The following is a 27,978-nucleotide window of genomic DNA, read 5'->3' as shown; positions in this document are numbered from 1 at the left end:
AAATTTCTGTGTTCAGTACTTTTGCAAAACATATACAGAAGAACGAGGAGGATAAGAAGGAAATTAAAGGAGGATGAGGATGAAAAAGAATGAGAAGGAGGAGGAGAAGGAAACGATGACGTCGACGTTGACGTCATTGAAAAAAAATGCACGCATATGTGACTTAGCTGAGACTTGGTCAATAAAATGTTTGGCCGCGCAGCTTTATTGTATTTTTTTTATCAAATACAATAATGCTAAGGGGCCATCACATTTTAAATTTTTTTCCCATCAATTAGCCAATATTAGTATTTTTGTATATCAATATAAACAAGTCCAGATGCATATCAAAGAGCGTGTACTATATACTCCTTTACCATTTCTACTACTCACTCATTGACTCCTTCACTCGCTTTTTCATCACACTCCGGCCACCGTGGCTAACAAACTAAACCACATGGATTCGTCTTCTGACGACGAAGACGATCGTCACAACCTCATCGACCAAAATGTTAGAAAGCTTCCTACTCTTCCCTCTACCTCCACCACCGCTGGCACCACCGCTTTTCACGTCAAAGATTTTAACTCGAGCACTCGGCGATTCCAGCTCCAGAAGAGGTATATTTTCTTGATCCTCACAGTTGTTGTCCTCTTTTCTATCACCGAAATTCGCCATGGCCCTATCGTCAGCTTCACCTCTGATTGTCTCACCAGTCAAATGAAGGAAACCGAATTGCGTGCCATTAACCTCTTGCGGGAGTAGCAACTAGGCCTCTTAACTGCTTGGAATTGAACTTTTCAGCACAATGCATTATATTTGATCCGAATCAATTGGAGGGTCTAATATCGGTGTTGTTCAAATAGATCTCTCTTAACAGAGAGATTCAGCAGATTCTGTTGAATCCGTATCGAACAGGTAACACAAATGAGCCTGAATTCAATTTCAGAAATTCTAATTTGTTCAAAATCTCATTAAAATGTGTGAAAATTGTCTAATTCATGTGTACAAAATCTCATTAAAGGGTGCAAATTATGTTGAGTGAGGTATGAAAAATCTTATTAAAGTGGGTGCAAACTGTCTAGTTTATGTGTACAAAATCTCATTAAAGTAGGTACGAATTGTGTTGAGTTAGTTGTACAAAATCTTATTAAAGTGGGTGCAAACTGTGCTGAATGAAGTGTGCAAAATCTCATTAAAATAGGTGCAAATTGTACTGAGTGAGATGTGTAAAATATCATTAAATTGGATGTAAACTATTTGATTCTCCTCCATTAAATTCAACAAAGACGGAACGAAGTCAAAGGACGTTGAGATTTCGTTGAAGGTCCTAACGATGATGCACGATTTTGCGATAACTGAGAATTTCGTGCTGGTAGCAGACCAACAGGTGGTTTTCAAGGTTGGCAAGATGAAGAGGGGTGGGTCACCGGTTGTTTATGACAAAGAGAAAGTTTCTCGGTTTGGGATTCTTGACAAGAATTCCACTGATTCAGATAGTATCCGGTGGATTGTGGTGCCAAAGTGCTTCTGCTTCCATCTCTGGAATGCATGGCAGGAGAAAGAAATTGATGAGGTTGTTGTGATTATTTCGTGCATGACCCCCTGCCGACTCCATTTTCAATGAGTGCAATGAGAATTTGAAAAGTGTGTTATAGGAGATAAAGTTGAACTTGAAGACAGAAAAATCAATAAGAAGGACTATAATCTGTGGAGAAAAATATGTGAACTTGGAAGTAGGGATGGAGAACAAGAACAAGCTTGGAAGGTAGATACAGTTTGCATACTTGGAACTTGCCGAGCCATGGCCTAACGTCTCTGGTTTAGCCGAGGTTGATCTGTCCTACGACGAAGTAAAGAAGCACATCAATGGCAATGAGAAATTCTAGCTGGTGTATTTTCTTCCTCGATCGGCATGGTCGGGGAGGGAAGATGATGGTTACATTCTTGCATTTATTCATCACGAGAATGAGTGGATTTGTATGCAAGAGTAAAGAAAATCAGCAACCGATGAGAACGTCAGATCCTCCATTAATTGAGGCCTTCATTCTTCTCGTGGAAGAGTGCAAAACAACAATGGCACTGATGATTTGAAAATTGGGCAAGTCAACTAGAGGAGCCGCGATCTTGAAGAGGTGAGAAGCTTCATAACCATTGTCAACTGCGAATGGAGAATCATGCTAACCATCGACAAGGAGGCTAGAAGCTGAGAGATCTGTCGAGTGCATTAGAGAGGAGTGTGAGATAAATCTATTTGTGTTATCATATTTCTTTAAATATTTTACCAACATGCATGAGAAAACTATCGTAGATGGTAAAAAAATATTCTATTGACTAAATGATGGCTAAATTTTGATTAAAAGTGATGATCCCTAAAACTTTCCGTATCAAATATTTTGTGAGTAAACCTTCGGCTTCATAGCATGCTTTCTTAGCTCTCGAAAAGGAATTCGATGTCAAATATTATAGAATAGCGTAGTCCAATACTTAGATCTCTACTAATAGAAGATAACGATTATTTTCTTTGGATGTTTGAACAAGTCACTAATGGTATCTAGAGCCCTATAGAATGAAGAAAGCCCTTTGGTTCACATAGTAACCAAACCTGTAGGTTAGTGGCTTACATACCTATTGGTAAAGCCGGCCTACACGACCATCTAGTATATATGATAAAAAAAAATTATACTTCACAGCATAAGAGAATTTGTTCCTTAATCCCAAATATGCTATACTGTGTCTTGAGTATTTTAGTAATGACTCACAAATTACTTATTAGCAAGAGTATTATATTTGTCCTGTTTTGCAATGACATTGATGGAGTAATTTGAATTGAAGTGCAATAGGGACTCGACACCAATCGCTTACTCTCCTCCTCCCATGCTTTGCTTATGTTTGATATACGAAAAATAATTAAAGTTTTAATTATTTTGTTAATTATTTTTTTAACTTTTAGATAAGAGTAAAATTTTGAATTTTTATTTTTTTATATTTTTAAAAAATAACACGTATTTACATTTTTACTCATTTAAGTATTAGAAACGTAAATTAGACTGTCAATCAATACTTTTAATGTAAAATTCAAAAAAAATTAAATAAATAATAAATTAATTATGAGTAAAATAAATTGAGAAATTAAAATTTATAATTTAGAAAAGAGAAAATATTTAAAATACAAATTAAAACACTAATCTTATAGATTTTGGCCTAAAATTGGGTCAACGGGTTAAAACAAATGAACCGAGCCCAAGTGGGTCCAAGCCCATACTATTTATGCTCACACTTAACCCTATTCAGCCACACTTTCCCCATTTCATAGAGAGAGAGAGAGAGAGACGGATAGGAAGAGAGATGAAGGAAACCAAGGGTTGCGCTATTCATTATCACCTTCTTGTGCCTATAACTTTTGATCCGGAGCTTCAATTGATGAGCCGTTTGTGGTCACACATTCGTCTCAAAATTCTCTTTGATTCTAACTAAACAAAGTAATAAAAAACTCTAAGATTTTTGTCCAATTTTCTTTCCTCTTATAATTCACATTTTTGGTTCAATAGGTGTTGAGTTATTATGATTTTGGTTGTTTAGGAGTGCTCTATCATGAATTTCATGTGTGTTTCACCTCAATTCCCATTGGGTTAAGGTAAAAAAGCTTTATTCCCTTTTTATTTTTCAATTCTATGAATCCTAGGTTGATATATATGTGTAATTGGTAAAATTAGAGTTGTTGAGTGAATTGGTGCACTTTGGAAGCTTGGATTGATCTTGGAGCTGTTGATTGAGGCTTAGTTGGTGTTGGACGAGCTTGGTTTGGTGGAAAAGAGAAGAAAATCAAAAGTTTGAAAACCACCGTCACTAAAGTACGGGTTTGAGTTTCGGGTAGGTATTATGTAAAGTTATGTGAATTCCTAGGTTAATTGTCCCTAAGATAGGACTAAATGGAATTGTGTGTGCTTGTGATTAGTTGGTTGAATATTAATGGTTTGTTGTTGTTGTGAATTATGAGTTACATTATTGTAGATTTTGGATATGAGATATGATGAGTATGTTTTATGTGAATTGTATTGCTTATTTTGTCAATGTATATGAATATTGGGCCGGAGGCTATGACCAGATAAGTTCAGGTAAGTTTGATGGAGTGGTATAAGTGAATTTGATGTGATTTGTGATTGTGATGGTAATGTTGAGTTGATAATTAAAATGTGAACGTGTTTGATTTGGACGATTAGTTTGTGGATATTGAATGTTGATAAAAATTGTTGGAAATTGATGATTGGGAGTAGAGGAGGCTTATAAGTGATTTTGGAATGGTATGGAAGTGAATTAGTATCGAATAATAGCAAGAATGAACTCTTGGGTGTAATTGGCTTGAATAATAGATTTTTGAATGGAATTTGATGTGAGTTGGAAAATGATTAATTAATGGGAATTGGGTGTCAGAGGCCTTGAATGAGTATAAAAGCGAGCTGGGAAGTGTGCACGGAATGTGCGTATGCACGAGGCATGCATATGCACAAGTCCTGTTTTTCATCAAAATTTTGGTTTTACTGTTTATCCTTCCCGGCAAGCTTGTAAGTCCTTATAACTCTTATTTTATATATGTTAACACTATTTTAAGCCTTAAACTAAGTATGAGGTTGTATCATGAGTTGAATTAATTGGTTCCTGGTTAGATGCATGGTTAGTCGGATGATGTTATAGTGGGAATAGTAGTTTTATCCCGCCCGCGGTGAGGACAGTGGTCTTATCCCGCTCACGTGTTAATAAGAGATATGATGAAAATGATTATGATATCAATAGATGATGATGATGATGATGATGATGATGACTGATTATTATTAAGGTATGATGAGGATGATGATGATATTAAGAGGTGATGATAATTGATGAAAGATAGAGATTAATGAACCTAAGCTTGGCAAATTGTTAATGAATTGGGGAGGTTGAGGATTCCCTTTGGATTATACGTTTTATATGTGAATATGGATTATGACAAGATTATGATTAAAAAGTGTGACAGACACTATATTCCGGAATGAGTAGGCGAGTTGAGGTTGAGAATTCCCTCTCTCGTGTTGTGATTATAATTGAGATGACAGTATGTTTCACATTGTGATGATGGTGGCGTTGTCCCGCTCATGGAAAGATGAGTTTAGATTGAGGATTCTCTCTCTTGCTGTGATAGACAAGCTGAGGTTGAGGATTCCCTTTCTTGTCGCGGTGGACAAGCTTGAGGTTGAGAATTTCCTCTCTTGTCGCATCGGGGAGTTGGATAAAAGGTTGAGAATTCCCTTCGGTCTAATTCTATATCATTAATTCAATTTTTGGTTATAATTAAGATTATGTTTGATTGAAATGAGATTTGAATTTATGTGATAAAGATGGTGACTTTGTCCTACTCACGAATAAGCGAGTTGAGATTGAGGATTCTCTCTCTTGTTGTGATAGACAAGCTGAGATTGAGAATTCTCTCTCTTATTGTGGTGGACAAGTGTGATTGAGGATTCTCTCTCTTGATACATTAGGGAATTGAATGGAGAAGGTTGAGGATTTTCTTTGATTCAATTTCTGGCTGTGGTATGAACGAGTTAGGTTGAAAATTCCCTATCGTTACATCGCAGTCTCTCTCTGATTGGGAGGTTGAGGATTCTTTCCTGGAAGGTTGAGGATTCCCTTCATATGGAGAGGCGATATCCGGGTTAGCTACCAGACATGTCGGGTTTGGCTGTATAACCGACAGATGAGCTCATTGGCCATAGGACAGATATGCATCATCTGCATTTGATTGCTTTGTTTGGGTTTGCTACTTGTCATGGCTTATTTATTTTTGTATATTAAGTGACTATGTGCTAATTACTTCACTTGAATCTACTTGTATATTACTTGTTTGTCTTGCTTGTATTTGAACAACTGAGAGGTCCCTCATGCTGGTGTCGGTTGATGCTGAGGGCGGTTCTGTTTGGAGATTGGTACAACTACTGAATGGAATGATTGGATATTGAATTTACTGAGTTTGAACCATTGTGACAATGAGAGAACTGATGACTTATGTTGAGGAGAGTTGAGGACTCGAAATTACTAAATATTGAGAATAAAACAAAATCTATTGAGATTAGATTAGTTTGATAATGACTTATTTAAAATAAATGAGATTAGGTATATATGTATAGCGGAGATTAGTCTATTTACCCTGTTTGGGTTAGAGAGGATCCTAGGCTTGGATCTTGTTTGCTGGAGTTTTAGGATTGCCTAGTGGATTTGTGTAGTCTTTACATCGTCTCTTTGGAACTTTTACCCTACTGAGAACCCTGTAAAGGATGATGTTCTTACCCGTTTCAAAAATTTCTACTTTACAAATACAGAACGTGACGCACATCGCTGAGTGTGTAGAATCTGCTCTTAGGATGCAAAGATTTCGTTTGGGATTTATATTCTGTACTTAGATTTATATATATAGTCTCCGCTTTTGTATATTAACTTATACGTCCCTCTTATAGATTGATTTTGGAGAAACAGGATTTATGTTTACTATTGTTATACGTTTGGATTTGTATATATATTTGTCTAGCCGGCTTTTTTCTTTCAGGTCGAGACTAGTACTAGTTTTGTATTTTATTTTGAATCCTATAAATATATATATATATATATATATATATATATATATATATATATATATATATATATATATATATATATATATATTTCCTTATCTCTTGTTTTTTCGGTTATGCGCCTTTACTCTCAACCCTTCATGAGTGATACGGACTTGTTTTGATTATGCTTTTTACGGGCTCCTAATTAAAATATATTTCTTCAAATACTATGTACATAGAAAACTTTAAGAGGTCGTAATACCTCACCATTTTTTATTTATAACTTAAGCGTAAAACTTTATGTGGTAGGCTGTTACATTTGATATAGAGTTACAATTCACAAGGATTGATATATATAGATTCACAATTCCGCTAGGTAACCAATTAGGGTACCAGCCAACTCCTGTCAACTATAATGTGGACCACAACAAATGACCCAATAACACAAAAAATATCCCACAACATTATCCAAAACTAACCATAATTTACCTTCCTCTCCCGCTTGAGAAGACGACCACAACAAGGAGCCCTATTACTACAGACACTCTTTCTCTTCCTTTCCACTCCCATACCAGTGTCGTACACCGTCATCTCCACTTGGCTCAGCCACTGCACCACCCCACCACTGTGTCGTTACGCCGCACATCTCGAGACAGCCAATGAGTACTACCTCGTAAAGCAATTGCATCTCCTCCGCCTCGACATATCTTCAAAACTTGTCGCAACAGCACCATTGTAAATCGCTCTCCAAATCATCGCCACCGCGACAATAAGCTAATTGCCAATCATCAATCAGAGGTCCTACACTATTTCTGATAAGAAAATATGGATGAAGAGCGAAAGGATAAGAAAAGACATAGCATAAACATTAAAGGATAGATAAAAATTTTCTTACTAGGCCTTTAGGAAACTTGTTCTTAGCAACCTAGGTCACCGAAAGGATTTTTTCTACTAGATATTGAAAGAATTAACACTAAATAATTACCTTAGGTTGGATCCTTCAAATTTCTTCATGCAAAAAGTAAAGCAAATCATTCACCTCGCTTGATCACACATAAAAAAACATATATATTAGCACCCAGAAAATTTATTCAGCAAAAATTGTGTAAATTGTCTCAGAAAAAATGTTTAAATAGAGTCCTAACAAATTAGTGTAAAAGATAAAATAAGATAACTTAATTTAAATCTGCTAAAGATAAAATAACTAATTTAAATAAGATTTGATCTTGTTGGATTAGATTAGATTAGATCAGATTTGATTTAAATTTAAAATTCTAAAGATATGATAACCAATTTAAATAATGTGTGATCTTATTGGATTAGATCAAATTTGATTTAAATTTAAAACACCTAAAACTACTAAACAAAACAAAACTAAATCAAATCTTTTGATAACCCTAACAACAATTCAAATTTAATTCTAACTAACTAAATTCGAATTTGTCTTCCTAATGAACTTGAAGGGCATTCTTGGGCTTCTTGTTGTCCTCGCTTAACCCAATGGACCTTATATGTTGCCACAATTTTAGCACCACTACTTTTAAGATGAGCTCTTGGTCTCCTTGATATCCAAGACCAGCATTGTATAATTCTTTTAGTATTCAGATCCTTGAACATGACAAGATTATCATTCTACCCATTGCCTCTAAAATAACAAAAATGTTCTCCTGAACACGTATCAATTTCTTTTGGATAGCTCGATGGTCGCCTGAGATAGAATTGGATGTTTCTTTGTGGCTCATTTGGATGTTTCTTTTGAGCTTTAGTCCATGTTTCTTTTGTGCTAATTCGGATGTTTCTTTTCTGCAATGGCGAATTTTTTTTAGGTATTTAAATGTTTCTTTTCTGCATTGGTGGATTTTTTGAGGTATTTAGATTTTTTTTACATTGGCGGATGTTTCTTTTGTGACTACGGAGGAGAACGACAATGTGGTAGCACGGGGAGATGTTGCTTGGGTAGCGGCGCGTTGCGGCGATGAGAATTTGATGATGGACCTTGCAGAAACGGCAACGCAATGAGAGGTAGCTTGATAAATGCAGAATTCTGTGTAAACGAGAACGTTGACGCAATTATGAACTGTGTCTATGGGGCGGTTACTTTACTTAATCTTTAGTATTCAAAATCTTTATAATGCTAATTATTCAAATTTTATTTATTTTAAATTTAAAATTAATAATTATTAAATAAAATTGTTTAAGTTGACTGGTTTAGGTGTTTATCCCCTATACTTTTTCATAGATTTAAGAGCAAGTGTAAAAAGACCTATAGTCTTCTTTGCTATATCATATTTTGATTCTATAAAATTAAATTAAGTTTCACATTAGGAATTAAGTTTTTTAAAATGAATAAGTGATATTACATATACAAGGAAAACAAAAATAAAAGCGGAATAAAATCATATTCAGATTATTTTTTTCAAAATTATGAACCATAAAAATTATTGATCCAACAATAATGTGTACCAAATTTACTTATTTTGTAATAATTAATTTACTTTACTTGATGTAATAAAAATGGCTCACTCAACTTTTTTTTATTCATAATATAGTTTAGTTTGAGAGAAATTAAATCACAAAAAAAAAATAACTCTACCTTCAATAAAAAATTCTAATACAATAAGAAAGAAATCATCCAATTTTACTTGTTTACAATATAATTTTATCACAAAATTAAAAAATATTTTTTAATTTTATAATTTTTGATAATTACAACATTTTAAAAAATACTTATATTCCTCATATTAAGTTAAAAAAAATACTTAAATTCATTAATATAAAGTTTAATTTATTAACTAAATAAATTAAATCAAAATATATAAAATTAAATTAAATATTCTAACACTTAAAAATATAAATTAATGACTATTAAATTATACTTGAAGCAGTAAAAACTAGCTATATTGGCTTATCTTAGAAATTATTGAAGTATTTATTGTCCTTTAAAACATATATCAATTCAGATATAACAATTTTGCCCTTCTTTAATATGAAAAAAAAAAAAAAAGTTTTTGCTTTAAACAAACTGGTTCGTGTTATAAGGCCACGTCTGGTGACTAGAGCTGTGATGACTTTGTATGGTTGTAGATTGACTCCAATATGAAAGTGACACATGATCAAGGGAATACTTTAGTTAACGGTAAAGTATTCTTTAATGATCCAAGACTTTTTACCATTTGGGTAAAATAGATTTTTCTAAAAAAGCTAAGGATATAAATAATTTTTCATATGATTAATAACAAAATTGTCATATCATCAAAACACGTAGTTATTTTAGCATTGTTTTTATTGGTGATGTGTTTCGATGAATTCAAGGGTATGCTTTTTAAATTTTAATTTCTTTCAGATACTATTTTATTAATAATATTTATTAGGTATCATTTTGTCAATAACAAAATTTTTTGGATATCAATTTTGTATTTACTTCAAAAAAAATTATTCTCATAACGGTTAAATTTAAAACTTAACACTGGTCATAATCATATTAAACTTTTTACAGGTGTCCAAATATGATAGGATATTTTCACCTTAGCCAACATAGCCACCACACATCTAACTACTATAAACAATTCGTGGATACACACACATTAGTTAACTGGTTAACCAAAACTAAATTTTATAAAACCCTTGTGATCGTTTGCTCACTTGTCAAACAGATCGGATCTGAGGGTGACAAAGGTGGGGCAATCGAGAGATGGGTGTTGATGAGCCTTGACACCGAACTCCTCCGAATTACCGAGCAACGTGTGTGAGAAGGGGGTAGTCCACCCGCAAAAGGGACTCTGACGCCCAAGTCAGTGTCCGTACAAGGTGGTGGTTTTTGTCAGAGTGAGTGACGTACCTGGGGGAGGGGTAGGACCCTCCCCTTATATAGTTTGTACTAACGTGGGTCCCACATGGGCAGGTCCTCTTTCTTGGAAGTTTCGTCTCCAACTGTCAAGGATCACGGAGGAGGGGTGATGCTCGGGTCACCCTCCGGTTCGGGTAATCGCTAGGCCGGCTAGGCATCTAGGTCTGGGTCCCCCGCTCTGCTGAGCTGGGTTGGAACAGTGCCTCCAAACTTTCATTTTCCACTACATTTTCTCTCTGATTTTCCCAGGCTCATACGTTCCCAAACTCCTTCGCTCCTCCTTGTTTTCTTGGAAGTTACCATTCTTCGTTCGATAATCTTCTGGTAATCATTCCTTCTATTTACTATTGACTGGTTAAACCTGTTTTCATTCTTGCTGGTTCGTTTTTTAATCTTCTTGATCGCATGTAATTGCTGCATGTTGTTGCTACTTCGTTTTTGACTGCCCTTGACTGCATATCACTGCTGCTAGATAGGTTTTAGGGGGGTTTCCATTTTCCATTAGGTACTTTAACCGTAGATTAGCGCGTAGTGTTTAATTCTGCGCCATCTGGGTTTCCAACCTTCTGGTCTAACTTAAGTGGTGACCCCTTGTAGGTATGGCACAACGTCCTGTCGTGAGAGCTCCCGTGGACCGATATGCTTGGGTTACCTCAGACGTGAAAGATACCCCGTCCAGGATGACCCTAGAGGAGCTCACGGTTCTGCCAATCCGACCTGCTCTGCTTGGGGGGGGGGGTTGCCGAGGAAGTACGTTTTCATGCGTTCGCTCCCAGGGACCAAGAACGAATATGCCATATAAATTTGCACTCCCCCCAGGTTACCGACTGGATCTGGCTGTATAAGTCTTTGTTTACCAACCTGGGGGTTCCTATCCTCTTCTCCCCCTTTCAAATGGCACTTCTGGACGGGTGTGATGTGACGCCATCGCAACTACATCCGAACAGTTGGGCCCCCATCCGGTGCTTCAAGATGGTGTGTGAATATTTGGAGCTGCTAGTCTCAGTGGAAGTTTTTCTATGATTTTTCGTCTTGACAAGCCCCTCTAAGGAAGGGAGAGCCAAGAAAGGGTACATATCTTTTCGGGCAGCCCAAGGTAGGTGGATCTTCGGGTTGTTTGAAGATTCCTATCATGGCTTTAAGGAGAAGTACTTCAAGGTATGACCTGCCAAAGGTCAGCATCCGTTCTGGTTGACCTTGGAGGGAGAGCGTCGTATCCCAACTATTAGAGTTTTGGTGTCGGGGCCAATGCCTTCACGAAGGTGACTTACAAGGGCTTGACCCCACAAAACAAAAACATTATCGACGTATTGTTGGCAATTTTTGGTAAAAACAATATCAACCCACACCTTCTAATGGGTGACCGTGAGATGGGTAGGGCTTATATAGGTGAGTAGTCGGGGAGTCGTAATTCCGTGTCTCCTTTCTCTCTCTTATTTTTTTTCTGACTTGATTGTTTGCCTTGATTCAGTGTCAATGGCTGCCGAGCAGACTAGACTTGACAATATGATGGCTTACTTCCTCCTCGGGAATAGTAACGATAGCTCCACCACTCCTCCAGCCAATGCACCGGGCTCCCCTAATCCCGAGGTCCAATCACAACCTACTCAGGGGGAGGTCGTTGATACGAGTGCCGTTGTGATTCCTCCGACTGAGGAGATCCCAAAGGAGGAGGTCGGTCCCGAGGTCACCATTGTTGACAACCCAAGGAAAAGGAAATCGACCTCTAGCCCGGAGGGAGTTCTCATTGTGATAGAGAGAAATTTTGACGTCGGAAATTTCATTGATGCCCAACTCCTGCCGGGTACCGAGGAATTCTTCCATGGTGGGGATCTCGCCGCCCAGGCCAAGTGGGTGTACCGTACCCTGCTCCGGGCTGCAGTAATAGCGAGAAAGGAGGAACCCGTCTTGGCTGGCACCCGAACTCTAGACGGCAAACTCCAAGCTGCTGTTAAGTCCATGGATAAGTTAAAAGAGGAGGTGGAATCAGTGAAGACCTTGCTGGCTACTTCTGTGGAGAAAGTGAAGACCTCTGACGAGACGGTTGCTCGGCTCACTGAGCGGGAGCTTACTTTGGAGAGTCAGCTCAATGCTGCTCGGGGTCGGGTAAAGGAATTGGAGAAGAAACGTGATGACGCCGTCTCGTCGGCAAATGCTGCTATGGCCGAGGTTGCTGATTTGAAGAAGAAGAATAAAGAAACCCTTGTGTGTTTTATGGTGATTTCAAGTATTTTCTGGCCAAAATTGAGGAGCTTAAGCAGAAGTCTGATTTAGAAGCAGAGAAAGGACTACAGATGCTGTCAGAATCTGACCTTCGTGCACTTGAAAGAGATTTTCTAGAGTTGCAGAAGTCAAAATGGCGCGCTCTTAATGGCTATGGAAAGCTAACATCTAGGGCTTTTCAGAAATATATAATAGTCCATACTTTGTTTCAGAAATGAAGGCCTAAAACTAGCGTTCAACGCCAGCCACCAGCCTCATTCCTGGCGTCCAGCGCCCACAGGGGGTCCCTAGCCAGCGTTCAACGCCCAAAAAGAGGTCCCTAGCCAGCGTTCAACGCCCCTAAGGGACACTAGCATGTGGAAGACACTCAAGCTCAGCCCAAACACTCACCAAGTGGGCCTCAGAAGTGGATTTTCGCACTATCAACTTAGTTTATCTTATTTCTGTAATCCTTAGTCATTAGATTAGTATATATATACAAGAGTTCACCCTTGTTAGAGGACTCCTGCCCATTCGAAACTTTCATTGTATCTTTCTATCAGCATGAGTCACTAACCTCCTAAGGTTAAGGTTAGGAGCTCTGCTGAGTTTCATGGATCAATAATATTACTGTTTTCATTCAATACGTCAGATTCTATTCTCTTATGCAACCTCATTCTTCATCTTATGAATTGAGGGTGACCCGTGACAATCACCCTTGTTCTACATGGGTGCGATTCCTGACCCGGATAGCGTTGAACTAAAGCTAAAGATTGCATTGCGGATTCTAATAGAGCATCTGAGCAACTTTAGATATGTGACATGAAATCCCATTGGCTATGGGTGCATGAGGTCTCTGTGGCGTTAAGGCTAGAGTCAGAGAAGCGGCACTTTTTTATTCGGAAGATCTGCCTTATCTGTGGCACCTTGAGTTGGACCGTGAAGGGGAGTGGACTGCTTAGAGCTTCATCTTCTGCTACAATGAGAAACCTAGAGGTGGCTTGATGAGAGAACATGAGTCATCTCAATGTGGTGGATTGCTGCAGTAGAGGAGGTTAACTTGATGAGAGGACATGAGTTAATCACTTACGACTGCCATTGAAGGAATCAGAAGGTTATTGAAGAAGACAGTAAGAAAAGTTAATCCGGAAAGACAAAGCATCTCCGAAGCCTCAATCATTCTATCACCATTGAATTCTTGTCTCATTAGTAACGTTTTATTTAATTATTTTGTTTTATGCTTTTTCCGTGACAACTTATAATTTTCTATCCGCCTAACTAAGAGCTGCAAGGTGTCCACTGCTTGCTAAAACCAAAAATCCTCGTGGGATCTACTCTGACTCACCTCAGGTATTACTTGGACGACCCGGTATACTTGCCGGTCTATCTGTGCGAATTCTGCGGAGCCAATTTCGTGCACCAGGTAGTCACAGTACAGGCTCTTATTCCCGCCTGTTCTGTCCTTTAGTTGCCGTGATTTTGACAAGATGCCTTTGTCGGCTATCTGCTGGTAGACCTCAACGATCGGGGGGCTGTTAGAGGAGTGTAGTTTGTGAACTTCCCAAGTCGGGAGAAAGGTTTGAAAGGTTTAGCTGGCCCTCCGTCTTTGGAGGACTCTTTCGGCCTTTCACCGTGTCCGGGTTGACGAGGAGGAGGGTTGGCCAGCTGACATTTGTTGGCCGCCACCACCTGGCTAACTTCCTCGTCATTAATATACTCTCTGGTCACGTTCGATGTTTCTTGCATTGTCCAGACGGGTTTAGTAGTGAGGTACTTTCTGAAATCTTCATTTAACAGATCGTTCGTCAAGCATAAACTGGCCACCGAGTCAGTCAGGCCGTCAATTTCTAGACATTCGTCGTTAAATTTGTCGAGAAACTTCCTGGTCGGCTCCCCGGCTCTTTGGGTGACCCCTAGGAGGTTGATATAATGTTTGGCATTGGCAATGCGCGTGGTGAACTGCGCTAAAAAGCTGCAAGTTATGTTCGAGAAGGTCGTAATGGACCCTTGTGGGAGCGCATTGAACTACCGAATTGCCGGCCTTACCAAGGCCACAGAGAACGCACGACACCTCACCGCGTCGCCAACATCCCCGAGGTTCATTCTGGCCTCAAAGGCAGTCAAATGCTCCTGCGGGTCTTGGCTTCCGTCATACCTCATGTCCATTGGCTTGTCAAAGTGTTTTGGCAGTCGGACATTAAGGATGGATATTGGAGAAGAATAAAAAAAATACACAAATCTGTGTGAGCATAATTCTTTGAGAAGAATTTGTATGGTGTACAAAAAGTTGGAAAGAGATTTTCTCAATTTAAATCAAATATCTATTAGTCAAAGAGTTGACAACAAAAATTGTTCTAAGCATAACGTTCTCATATCAATAAAAAAAAATTATTTTACTAGCATACTCAAATATTTAAATCTCATCAGACTAAAAATTTAAGTATAAAATAAATTTTTAAAATTATTTTTTTTCCCGCCAATCACATAGCAATCCTTCGTTACTATGCTATGTATGCAATGTTTTCATGGTTCCTGGTCGCTCTCCATAACTTTAAAAGTGCTAGAGATGCCAAAGTTAGGTAGCATAAATCAATTATGATAGTTTCTTACAAAAAAGATAAATAGATTTTTGATTTTTTAATTTAAAGATAAATAAATTTTTTATTAATTAAAAATATATGAAAATAAATAAATTTTTTACAAAAATATTTTTATATTTTTAATTAATTAAAAATTTATTTATTTTCAAATTAAAAAATTACGAATTTATTTGTTCGTTTTCTCTAGTTACTATCATTCTTTTAACTTATCAAATAAAAATTGATTATATATTAATTAATAATCAATTCTGTCATGAGCAGAAGCGGATGGAAATTGGGAAGAATTGAAAACAGGGTTAGTAAGAATGTCACTGCCAATTCACCATCTACGATGAAAGCAATTGACCTTTTTGGAGTGATTAGTCACATTAATTGACATAAACAATCAAACTGAAAATTATAAAAACAATTAATAGAGTTAAATGTTTAAAACGCTTTTAGAATACTGTTGGTTTGTAGTTTATTTAATAGTAGTATTAATGTTTGGCATTTAAGATGTATCTTTTCCTAGATTAACCATTTAAGTACACTAAATGATTATATTTATAAAAAAATGTTTGATAATAAAAAATAATTAGTCAAAATTAGTTAAAATTTATTTTATTTAATATTTATTAATTATTATAATAATTAATAAATATTAAATAAAATAAAATTTGACAAATTTGTGGTGTTTTAATTTTTTTTGTTCATAATCACAAATCTGTCACATTTGTGGTATCCATATAAATAAAAAACACATCAATTTTTTACCTTATTTAAAAACACCACCTTCTACTCTTATATTAAAAATACAAAGCGCTGTTAAATATATGTTATAGTGTCACATCAACAAACTCTTATGCCATTAATAACGAAAATAACAAATTAAAGAGACTAATATGACTAATATAAAATATTTAAAAGACGAATTTAATAAAAAAAATTTAGAGACTAATTTAAAAAACAAGTAATCTTTCAAAAACTAATTTAATTATTTATTCAATAATTATGTATTTTTTTTTTATTATTTTGACTCCCTATTTATACATATTATAATACAAATACATTTTTATAACTATATCAAAATTTTGGTGTATTTAAACTTTAGACCATCTTCAGTAGGGAACTCATTCCAGTCCCTATTTATGGCTCACCTGTCGTAAAAAGTAACTCCACATCAACTTTTGCATCATAAACAATAAATAGGAACTCAAAGAATCTCTCTCTTCTCCATTAGAAGGAACTAACTTTAATCCCTATTGTGGTCCCACTTAATTAATTAATTAAAGTAATTAAAATTAATATAATTATTATCTTTTTATAATAATATTATTTAAATTTATAAATTCAAAATAATTCAATATTATAAAATATTAAAATAAATAACTTAAATTTGATTAGTATTTTAAATTTTATAAATAAAAATAAATAATCTAACTAAAAATTATTTTATAATATGTAAAAATTAAATTTATTTTTTATGTAAAATAAATTTAATTAATTATGATTTAATATAACAATATAAATAATATTTGATATTGATTTAACATAATTATTTATATTAATTATAATTTAATATAACTAATTATTAAATAATTAATATAAATAATTAATTAAATAGATATATAAGTATTTAATATAATAAATTATTATAATTATTAATAAATTAATTATAATTTAATTATTTAATATATATATTTAATATATTTTTATTTTTATTTTATTAACTTACCACATGACATGATTTTATTGGTTGTTGCAAGTCGTGGCGGAGCCACGTTATAGAGAAGGGGCAATGGCCCCCCCAAAATAAATAATATGGATGTATAAGTTTCAATTTTTAATTTAGTTTTTTTTTTTTAATTTTTAATTTTCCTTTCTTCTTAATTTATATTTTTCATGTTGGCCCCTCCTAAAAAAAATTTCTAGCTCCGCCTCTGATTGCAAGTCCCTGTCTAGAGGGACTCTCAATCTTGATCCACGTGAAGAGCCCTCCTTCCCTTTTCACTCCAATGGTAATTGAGTCCCCATATGTTAGAAGAGGAACTCTATTTCTTAGCATTAGAGTTGCTCTTATTTCCAATTAAGTTCTCTTTTTAATTGAGATATAAAATTTAAGACTGTGTTATTACTCGTATTAAGTAAAAATACTTCAATCAACTTTTCTTTATTATTAGGACACCTTTTTTTTTTTTTCAAATACATATATTCTTTGAAAGAGTTTCATATTAATTTATTCTATTTCTATATCTAATTCTAATAATCATTCAATTATATTATCAAATATTTTGAAAATTTAACAACTTAAATATATACATCTTATTAAATAATGTAATTTTTAATTATTAATATATAATAATTAAACTTTAAAAAATATAGAAAGACAGTAAAAAAGGTACAACCGTACGTTATAATAAGAGCAAAAAATTCTTGTTAATTGATTCATATATTTGTCTTCATTATTATATATAGGATAAAGTAATGAACGTAGTTTTCAGAATATATACATCGAAATGTATTTAAACATGGAATCAACACTTGTTACATTAGTACATTTTGTTAAACGCCAATGCAAATATTTAGTGATGACTTCTTTCAATTTATTTAGCACCATCGGTTTGGTAAAGAATAAAGATGTGAACAAAAGAATATATATATTAAAGAAATAAGACGGAATTAATAAATAGGAAAAGGGCAAAAGAAATGTGGCGGAAGATGATTAATGATTAATGATTAATGATTGGAGTCAAATGAAAGGCAAGCAACCCACCATTTTTTAACTTCTAAGGTCCCCCTCCTACAAATGTGTCCACGTCTAAAATGTGGCTAAATTACATAAACTACAAAACAAATGTTAAATTAATTAATTATTAATTAATTTTTTAGAGAGAAAAAAGAAAAGTGGGCCAATGGGAGAATGCCATGTATAGAAAGAGAGTCAAAGGGAGAAAATTTTGGGGCCAACAAAAACAAAAGGCAGTGTTAAGTCATAAAAATTTCGCCCTTTTTTCTGGTCAGAGAGGAAAAAAGAGTAAAAAGGAACCCGTGAATTACGAGCCCCATAGATCTTGGTTATTCTAATTTTAGTGAAATCGTTTTCAAGACCCAAAAAACGGCGTCGTTTCTAGGCGCGGTTAAAATTCTGTTGGGTTTTAAGCGTCGGTGCCGGTGGGGTGGGTAAAATCGTAAATATAATAAACAAACGAAAAACATAAACGTTATGTTTTGTTTTGTTTAGTTTATGTTTGTGGATTTCACAAACACAAAAATAAGAGAGAGTGAGGGAAATTGGAATAGAATTGGCTAATTGGCTTGGTATATAAGCCATTGAAGGCATAGACAAATAAACATACATATTAGAGAGAAGAAGAGAGACAGAGAGAGGTCTATAATTTTCTCAAACTTCGGTGGTTGGTGGAGGCTTCTTTGGAGTTCAGGGGGCTTCCATATACAGCAAGAACAAGAACAACAACGGTAGAATCAGCAGACCAGAGCTACGGCCATGGCAGAATCCAGTGATTCCGTTTCACTCAACATGGAGAAGATCTACCTCGGTGGAAAGGTTCCATTCAATGCTTTACCATTTTTCCTATTTTCTTGATTTTCTTTGTTGGGGTTTAAAGGTTGAAGCTTTTTTTTTTTTTTTGGGGGGGGGGGGGGGATGATGCAAATTGATCAATTTCAAGTACTTGTCAATTGGGTGATTAATGGGTTCCAATTTTATTTCTTTTATGTTTGGTTTGCGCCATTGCTGAACGTAAAGGGAATATGTTTAGAAGTCGAAGGACAGTTTCAGTCAATGGGATTCTCCTTTCTTTATTGTTATTATATTGTGTTTTAGCCTTAGGTTCTTATTTTGCATTGCGGAATATTTTAGTTGCGCAAATGTTTTTGTATTTAGGATTTAATTGGAGGATAGAAGGGAACAAGAAAGTTTCTTGACTTGTTTGTTTTGACTTGGAAAATTTTATGGGATTGGCTTATTTTCTTTTCTTTTTGTTTATCCTTCTTGATTTCTTTCTACATGGTCTTTCTTGGAACGTATTTGTTTCGCTGAGTCAATATAACAACTAGCGGATCTGCTCATTCCTTATTTCTCAGATATTCTTTTGTACCTCCATCCTTCGTTTAAGTTGCAACGCTATTGCTTTTTCTTTTCCTTTGGGAAATTTTATACTTTCTTGTTTTCCTTGTCCTTATTATTTGAGTTAATGTGCTAATTTTGTAGACATATAAGGTATTGGATGAGTTTTTACTTTATAGTCATCCTTATCCTTTTAAACAGCCTAAGATAGTATCCTGTTTTTAATTACCTTGACTTTGTTGTCTTTCTGAAGCACTCAATGGCTGGAATATGGAATGGCTTATTTAATTCATCATATTGGTCAGTGATACTAATGTGGTGTTGTTGCTTGTTAGTTTGGGTTGTCCTATTAAGGGGCAATGTTAGGGAACAAACAGTTTGAAAAAAACGTTGATTTAGAATCTTTGCATAACTCAAAATAAAGGATATCCTTTGCTTAGGAGGTGGTTCTTTTGTTCATTCCTCAGTTTTCTAACTTTGGTTCTGTTGCCTCTTTCTTCTTTTTGCCTGTATTTTGGTTACAAATCATATTGATCATTTCAGGAGCATCACATTCGAACTGGTTGTGGTTCTGTGTCTGTTATAGTGTATGGGGATCCTGAGAAACCAGCTCTGATCACTTATCCAGACCTAGCACTAAATTGTGAGTGCATATGTGTATTCTTTAATCCATTCTTTTTATTTTATTCGGAAGGCCGAATTAATTGTTCACTTATCTGTTTGTGCAGATATGTCATGTTTCCAAGGATTATTTTTCTGTCCAGAGGCAGCTTCTTTGCTGCTTCACAACTTCTGCATATATCATATCAGTCCTCCTGGACACGAGGTCTGTAAGAGATTGATTTCAATATACATTTTCTTTTCTATTTAGAAAGTGAACTTTATAATTCACATAGTTTCTCCTCTTGGAACTTCCACAAGAGTTGTTGCAGTTGGGAGCTGGTGCAATTTGTCCTGATGACCCTATACCTTCTGTCGAAGACTTAGCAGATCAAATAGTCGAGATTCTCAACTATTTTGGGTAAATTACATTATAATCACTGTTGATAACTTAGTTTTAAGGGTGGTTAGGTTTCACTGTGTAGAATATACCATTCATTATTTATTGTCGATTTATGAGTAAGATGCTGACATTATTTTGAGGGAGAATCCAATGATTTTGCTATATCTACTAATTGCCTGAATTGTTTCCATGTCCAGGCTTGGAGCAGTGATGTGTATGGGAGTCACGGCCGGGGCTTATATTCTTACTCTTTTTGCAGTATGTACCCTCTTAACTTGGAAGGAAATGACAGAGAAAGAAACTGCCCTTATTTGCAGTTCTACTATTTTCCTTTGATTGATATATTCTTTCTTATGCTTATACAGATGAAATATAGAGAGCGTGTTCTTGGTTTGATACTTGTATCTCCTTTATGCAAAGCACCTTCTTGGACAGAATGGTTTTATAACAAGGTTCGCTTCGAAATGCCTTCAGATTATGAGTCCTCTAATCTGATAACATTACCTAAAACCACTTTTAATTCTTCAGGTGATGTCCAATTTACTATATTTCTATGGGATGTGTGGCTTGTTGAAGGAGTGTTTACTTCAGCGATACTTCAGCAAGGTATTGTAATAGCCAGGATCTTATCCCTGCTTTGTTCTCCATTGAGTCTGAGAATTGATATGCTGAGTTTTCTTGATCAACTTTAACAGGAAGTTAGGGGAAATGCTGAGATTCCAGAGTCAGAGATAGTTCAAGCCTGCAGAAAAGTCAGTTCTATACCAAGTATTCGATGCCTATTTTTTTTTTCTTTCTTCACTTATCATTCCTTGGTTTATTCACCAAGCTCTGCATTGTTTCTTTTCCAGTTGCTCGATGAGAGAAAGAGAACAAATGTATTGCGGTTTCTTGAATCGATTAATGAGTAATATCGGCCACTCAATTTCGTTTGTCATTTTCCATTTTCAATGGTATTATGCTAACTTGAGAACTTGCAGGAGGCCGGACATTACAGAAGGGTTGAAAAGATTAAAGTGCCGAACGCTTATTTTCGTCGGAGACAGTTCGCCATTCCATTCGGAGGCTCTGCACATGACATCAAAACTTGATAGGAGATTCAGTGCCTTGGTTGAGGTCCAAGCTTGTGGATCAATGGTTACGGAGGAGCAGCCACATGCAATGCTGATACCAATGGAGTACTTTTTCATGGGGTATGGGCTTTACAGGCCATGCCACTTCAGTGACAGCCCGAGGAGCCCGCTCAGCCCGTCTTGCATCTCGCCTGAGCTTCTTTCCCCAGAAAGCATGGGCTTAAAGCTAAAGCCAATAAAGACGCGTGTGTCAATGGAAGTTTGATCCACACTTTTGTAATCCAGGGCATTCTTTTTTGTTTCTTTATGATTTTTTTTATTGTTTTAATAGAAGAGATGTTGGCGGAAGGAGGGGGTTGTTGTAGATATGAGGGATATAAGAGAAGAATACGTGAAAATATAAATATATGTATTGTATGCAAAAGAAAACATAGGGAGGAAGTTGTCTTAATTCATTTTGTAGTATGTCTGAAATAAAAGGGACCAATTTGAGCTGTTGTATCTGTAAATTCCGGTTGGACTTTGACCTCAATTTATTTATTTTATGGCCACAAGCAATTAAATAAATCCTTCCATTTATTTATGTTTTTGTTTCATAGTATTGGAACTTGAAAGTAGGACATGTTTGCCATGATTGATCAGATTAGGTAAGTCGAATTTGTTTGTACTCTTGGAAGAATGCCAGGTGAATAATAGCCATTGGATTTATTGAATCTTTGTGCTACATCTGACATCACACGGTCATTATACTCACCAAAGAGAGGTTTCATACAAGCATTTGAGCTAAAATTCTTTGTAGTAAGAAAATTTGTTAAGTTGTTAAATGAGGAGACAATAATCTTTGAATTATTTATTCACCTAGAATGGAAATCTATTAATATATAATAAGAGAGTAGTAGAAGGTTGGTTGCTCAACAAGTGTACACTCTATTTGCTCGACAAATGTCTAATCTATTTGTACAACAAGTGGCAAAAAATGTTCCGTAAGAATGTATAAAACCCGGACAAAATAAAACCAAGGAGAAGTGGTTTTGGGCAGGTCTTTTCCCAAAAAGGATCAGAATTTGAACACAAACTTTGAGCGTTTGAAATCAATAATCAATAATTGACTGAACAAATTTTGAGTTCTCTATATCTCTCTCTTTCTCTTCTTTCTCTCTCTCTCCCTCTCTCCATCTGATTGTTCAAAATACAGAGATATTATCGCCGACAAAAAAGAAAGAGCTCACAGTGATGGAATTAGTAGCTCGAAGAGAAGATAGAGAATGGTGGTGGTGATCGGTGCTACGGTTGGGAGAGCATTTGTCAAAGAAAAGATGAGACGACGGCAGAGGCTCCGGGTCTGTTTCCAGCGAGCAGTAGAGATGAAGAACAATTAGTCAGAGGTTACGGTGAGTGGTGTTGCAGCCGTCAGTGAAGAAGGAGCAGCTGGCAGCAAGTTGACGATACCGATACAGAGAACGAAGAACTCTGAGATCCTGCCGTCGGTGGTGTTACAGAGGTAATTTCCTTAAAAAATCAGAAATTTATTTTTGGAAAAGTATATAGAACCAAAAGATTATCAGCCAAAAATTAAACAAAACCACATTAATTTATATTAATAATTAATTAATTTTAAATTTTTTAAATTCAAAATTTAAAATTTAAAATTGATTAAATAAACCTAATTAAAACCTATAAAAACCTTCCTCTTCTCTCTCACATTAACCTACTCACCTCCAACAATCACACACACCTCTCTCTCTCTCTCCGTCAAGCCCTCTCTGCCTCTCCGCTGCGATCCACTCCTCTTTCATCACCGACATCTGGCTCGTCGAATTCCAATTGTGAACCTGAGTTATCTTGGTAATAGAAAACATGCTTCTGATGGCGCTGGACTCATATCTTTACACTGCATTCATCGTTTTCCTGCAGTTCATGTGAAGAATTACGGATACTCCATTCCATGTTGCGCACATCATTTCGAGTGAGAAAATCATCACGGTTTTGGGGTCCACCTTGCTTCTGCATCACCTCTACATGGTGCTGTATTATGTTATCAAGAGATATCCCAACATAAAGCATAGACATCACTTTCTGGCATAATTCATCAGAAATGCGTGGAGCATACATAGCTCTTGTTCCTATTGCATCCTCATCCCGTTTTGGGATATTAGGTGCAGGACTACACAATTGATCTTAGCTAAAAGAAGTCTTTGAACAATTACAGAAATATAAAAAAAAATATTCATTTAATATGAAAAAAAAACATCCTAATACTTAACAAAAGAAATATTCAGTTATATTTTAGCAAAAATAATTAAATATCTATAAAATTTTAAAAAAATTATGAATTTCTTAAAGAAATAGAGACATTTATATTTGTAATACAAAAAAATTCAAAAAATATATAAAAGAACATCCGTTTAGTATGAAAAAGAAACATTCTGATACTTAACAAAAGAAACATCCATATATATTAACTCGTAGATATTTTGGATTCACCGAGAGGTATTTGGCTGGTTTTTGGCTAATACCCTTTTGGTTCCCTAGCATTACTCTTTATTTTTTATTTTTTTTAAATGACAAAAGATTATTTATTTATATTTAATCTGCTTCTGTTTTGGCTGAACGTTGAGGTTGGACTAGGTTTAGTTGGCAGAGGAGCTAATGGTGGTATGGCTAATTTGTAGTGATTACCATGACACTCCTTCCAGCAGCTTCGAATTATCTTCAACTAGTGCGTATAAGGTATCTATTTTATAAGGTATTTGTTTTTATTTGCTAGGGTTTTATTACTGCAAATCATGTTTATGTTTTGCTCACGTGAAGAGAAAGAAACTCATGCTTTTGAAATTAATCATTTTCGAGTAACTTAGTTACGAGCTTTTGAAAGAGAGTGTCTAATTTTCACTGTGAAGCAAATCCCTTTGTTTTCAATTTTACATCATGATACCTAGACTTACAACACAAATTTGAATCAGAGTTATGTTATTCTCATGAAAAAATGATGCTGGATTTGGTAATTTAGGTCCCAAATGAATGGATGAGTTAATTGACTCAAATCCAAGGGGTAAATTTTTACTATATATACAGTAATTAGAAGCAGTAGATAATATTAGCAGCATATTTTTTATAACTAGGTTCTTTCTTCTCTATGATGTGGATCTGATATTGTTCTCTATGGTGTATTGCGTGAGTTTCTATTTGGAATTTGCCAATAAATAATGTGATGTCAAAATATTTTTAATTTGTAAGAAATTAAGATTTTATCTATTGGAAATCAAAATAGTGATTGCAATTGCATTAAAGCAACGATGCTTCCCAAATGCATTAAATTATCCCATGTTGGAGGAGTATGATTTCAGAAACGATATAGTGAGTTTACATAATTTTTCTTCCGAAAAAATTTTTAGGGTTGTAATTATGTTTACTAATAGCACATCTTGCTAATTTACAGTTATGAGCTTTGAATTGGTTATCTCGCATGCACTCAGTTGTATTCTGTTAATGCTTTAGGTAGACCCTGACCTTGCTAAATGCATTATTATACCTCATCAAGGTGCTACAGCAATTAACTCCTTGAGTTGATTTATCAGGTTGGAATATGTGGAGAGCATGGTGGGAGCCATCTTCTGTTGCATTCTTTGCTCAAATTGGTCTTGACTGTGTCTCATACTCTCCTTTTAACAAAGTCATGTAAAACATCTACTAAGATTTTGTTTATTAAACTTTGTCTAATGTCGATATTTTTGTTTGATTTCCTTCTTTTTGGTTTTGGTGATATATGCTTTAGATTTCCATCAAGCTGGCCTGTGACTCGGTTTTTAATAAACTAGAAATTAAAAATTGTAAATGATACTCATACACATGATTGATCGATGATAAATATCACTTAGTATTTGTCATTTGTATAGTGATAATATAAATTATTTTTATTAAAGTTTTAAACACGCAAACATAATAACTTTTATTTCTAAGTAAAATTCACTAATATGAACTAGAAAAATGATAATTGTTGATCGAAAAAATATTTTCGATAACAGGGAGTTGAATCGAAATAAGTTGAATATGGTTTCTCGAGAAGGTACGCTCGTAAGTCCGAAGTTGGAGGTAATTGGTACTGATGTGGATTTTGATAGTTTTGTTGATCGAAGTAAGCCAAATCGAGTTGGAGATTCGATTTGAAGAATTAAGTGAGGCCTTTCGAAAGAGCTGATCGATTAGTTGTGGAAGTGGGAAGTTAGTAGCTTTTATTGCACGAGGAGATCAGGGAGAATGTCTTCAATCTTGTGGCGGGAACGGTTACCAAGAAAGAACGCGCTTTAAAATTTGAAATGCCATATTTAATTATAATTAATTGTAAATTAATGGGCAGTTATGTAAGGTTAGCCTATAAATACTAGGAATTCTTAGTGAACAGGGGTTGAAATTTTTACTCAGAAAAAACACTCTAGCACTTTCACATCCCAGCGAATTCCTGAGTTTGCATTCGAGTTATATTTTCTGTAGGATTCCTTCCACCTTTTCTTTTCTTTTAATTTACTCTTTCTGCAAACTTATCATTTCAATTAATTTTATTTACTAAATGTCCTTCACTTTTGTTTGTTCAATTTATCTTTCTGCATTTGAATCTTTTATGTTGAAGTCCTTTCGATTCAATCAAGGGCATTTTAATGTTTTCTTTTAATTTCATTGAAAATCTTTCTATTTATTATTTATTTAGTTTTCAAAACTTTCGATTTCTAAGTTTCAATTATTAATTTACAGATTTATTTTATTTTAATTTTCAAATTTGGTCTAATCGAAGACGCTTTTGATGCACTTCTAGAAAACTAGTACTCGCACAGAGGAGTAGGTTTCGCTCCCAGACCATTAGAATCGAACCAGCATCGATTTGTTAAAAATTGATAAAACAAATTGGCACGCCCGGTGGGACAGTTTTCAATCAAAGTGTGTCAAATAAATCCTTTTCCAATAATTGTTAGTGTATGCGATTACGAAGTGGGAAGATCATTCACATGGCTGATGAGTTATCAAATGTGAATGGTGGTTCATCCACCAATGATAGCATACCGATTTCCATGCAACAAGCCGACGTGTCTTCACGTTCGGAAGGTGCAATTGGGACTGAAAGTATAGTCGTTAGGACTATTCAAACTGGAAATATTGGACGTAATACTCGTCCACGTGGTCCTGTGCCACCATATCAACCTCCGTTAACCGCTGGTTGGCCTCGTTATGGTCTTCCTCCTTGTTATACCCCACCGGTGGGTGATTTTATGCCGCCTGTCCATTTTGGGAATGTAAATGGAGCGAATAATGTTCAAAACCCACAGCATTCCGAGTATTCTCGTGATTATCATGTGGGCTCTACTTCGAATGCTGCGAATTCGATGGTAGTATATCGACAACAAGTAGAGGAGAGTCATCATGATTTGGTCAATTTATTGACTCAGCAAATGACTACAATTCTAAATCCCATGATGGCTGATCATGAATCAAGATTCGAGCGTCTTGCTAGACAAGTTGAGAGGATTGCTCGAATCGTTGATTATGATGAAGGTGAGAGGCATAATGCCAGGGGAAATAACGAAGGAATGGAAAATATTTTTCAAAATGAAAACCAGATTCCGAATCGAGAAAATCCTCACGTGGTTCCCCGAGGTCAAAATGCTGATGACTATCTAGCCGGATTGCGTGGTGATCGCTATCAAGTTACTAGAATTATTGAAGAAGTGTTAAATCGGGTTGGGCTAAATGTTTGTTTTATGAATCAACCACATTTTGTGTCCGCTTTTTCCCAAGTGGTTCAAATGGCTGAAGTGCCAAGAGGGGTGAAAATCCCAAAAATAACCACAAAATTTGCTGGTGAAGTTGGAGAATCAACTACTGAACATGTTGCTCGTTATTTGGTCAAAATTGGGAATCTAGCTAATGATGAAAATTTAAAAATGAAATTCTTTCCTTCATCATTGACAAAGAATGCATTTACTTGGTTTTCAAATCTTAGACCAAATTCGATTACAACATGGAATCAGTTAGAAACTGCCTTTCACGCTCAGTTCTATCGAGGTGAAATGAACGTAGCAGTTACTGATTTAGTGGCTTTGAAACGTGAAGATGGTGAGACCATCGATGATTATTTAATACATTTCAAAATTGCTAGAAGTAGATGCTATGTGTAATTACCTGAGAATGAGATAGTGAAAATAGCAATTATGGGCTTGGGATTTTATATGCGTAGAAAATTGCTTAATGTGCATATTCCCGATTTGGCCCATCTGGCTGAAAAAGTTTGACAGACCGAACTTATGAAAGAGAAAAAGAGAAATATAGGAGTGAACAGAGGTTGAAAAGTAAACCTTTTACTCAAAAAGAAAAGGTTTCTTATGTAACAATGGAGTCTTCCGAAGAAGAATTCGATTTCGAAACAGAAATCGATTTGGCTGAACTTAAGAAAGGCCCTCCTTATGTTTGTTCTTTGTTGAAGAAGTTGCCAAGTAATGAAAAGTCGAATGATTCAAAGCTAAAAAGTGAAAAAAATATAGTTTTTATATTTCAAAATCTGATCAGATTTTTGATGTGTTGCTTAAAGATAAACAGTTAATTTTACCTGAGGGTAGAACTTTGCCTTCTGTGAA

General features: G+C 35.3%; 2 protein-coding genes and 1 pseudogene across 3 annotated transcripts; all 3 read left to right on the top strand.

The window, feature by feature from the left end:
* The first annotated feature begins 1,313 nt into the window (after nt 1-1,313).
* Nucleotides 1,314-1,866, top strand: LOC148571573 (9-cis-epoxycarotenoid dioxygenase NCED1, chloroplastic-like; annotated as a pseudogene).
* Nucleotides 1,867-11,766: 9,900 nt separating this feature from the next.
* On the top strand, nt 11,767-12,685 carry LOC148571572 (uncharacterized). Its single transcript, XM_088507284.1, has 2 exons — nt 11,767-11,800; nt 11,883-12,685. Exons 1-2 carry the CDS (start codon nt 11,767-11,769, stop codon nt 12,683-12,685), a joined length of 837 nt encoding a protein of 278 aa, XP_088363410.1.
* A 5,604-nt stretch (nt 12,686-18,289) lies between these two features.
* On the top strand, nt 18,290-21,938 carry LOC110263742 (protein NDL1). Of its 2 annotated transcripts, none has more exons than XM_088509628.1 (10): nt 18,290-18,757; nt 19,823-19,922; nt 20,008-20,105; nt 20,212-20,300; nt 20,480-20,540; nt 20,648-20,734; nt 20,811-20,888; nt 20,978-21,034; nt 21,134-21,189; nt 21,263-21,938. In XM_088509628.1, the coding sequence occupies exons 1-10, from the start codon at nt 18,698-18,700 to the stop codon at nt 21,618-21,620; spliced, it is 1,044 nt and encodes a 347-aa protein (XP_088365754.1). In that variant the 5' UTR covers nt 18,290-18,697; the 3' UTR covers nt 21,621-21,938. The 2 variants fall into 2 exon arrangements, with proteins under 2 accessions (XP_088365754.1, XP_088365755.1); XM_088509629.1 differs by having other exon boundaries at nt 18,443-18,757; nt 20,201-20,300.
* The last annotated feature ends 6,040 nt before the right edge of the window (nt 21,939-27,978 follow it).

The sequence above is a fragment of the Arachis ipaensis genome, chromosome B3, assembly GCF_059453495.1.
Source record: "Arachis ipaensis isolate K30076 ecotype BB chromosome B3, ASM5945349v1, whole genome shotgun sequence".
NCBI lineage: Eukaryota > Viridiplantae > Streptophyta > Magnoliopsida > Fabales > Fabaceae > Arachis > Arachis ipaensis.
This window is presented reverse-complemented; position numbering and strand designations above follow the sequence as displayed.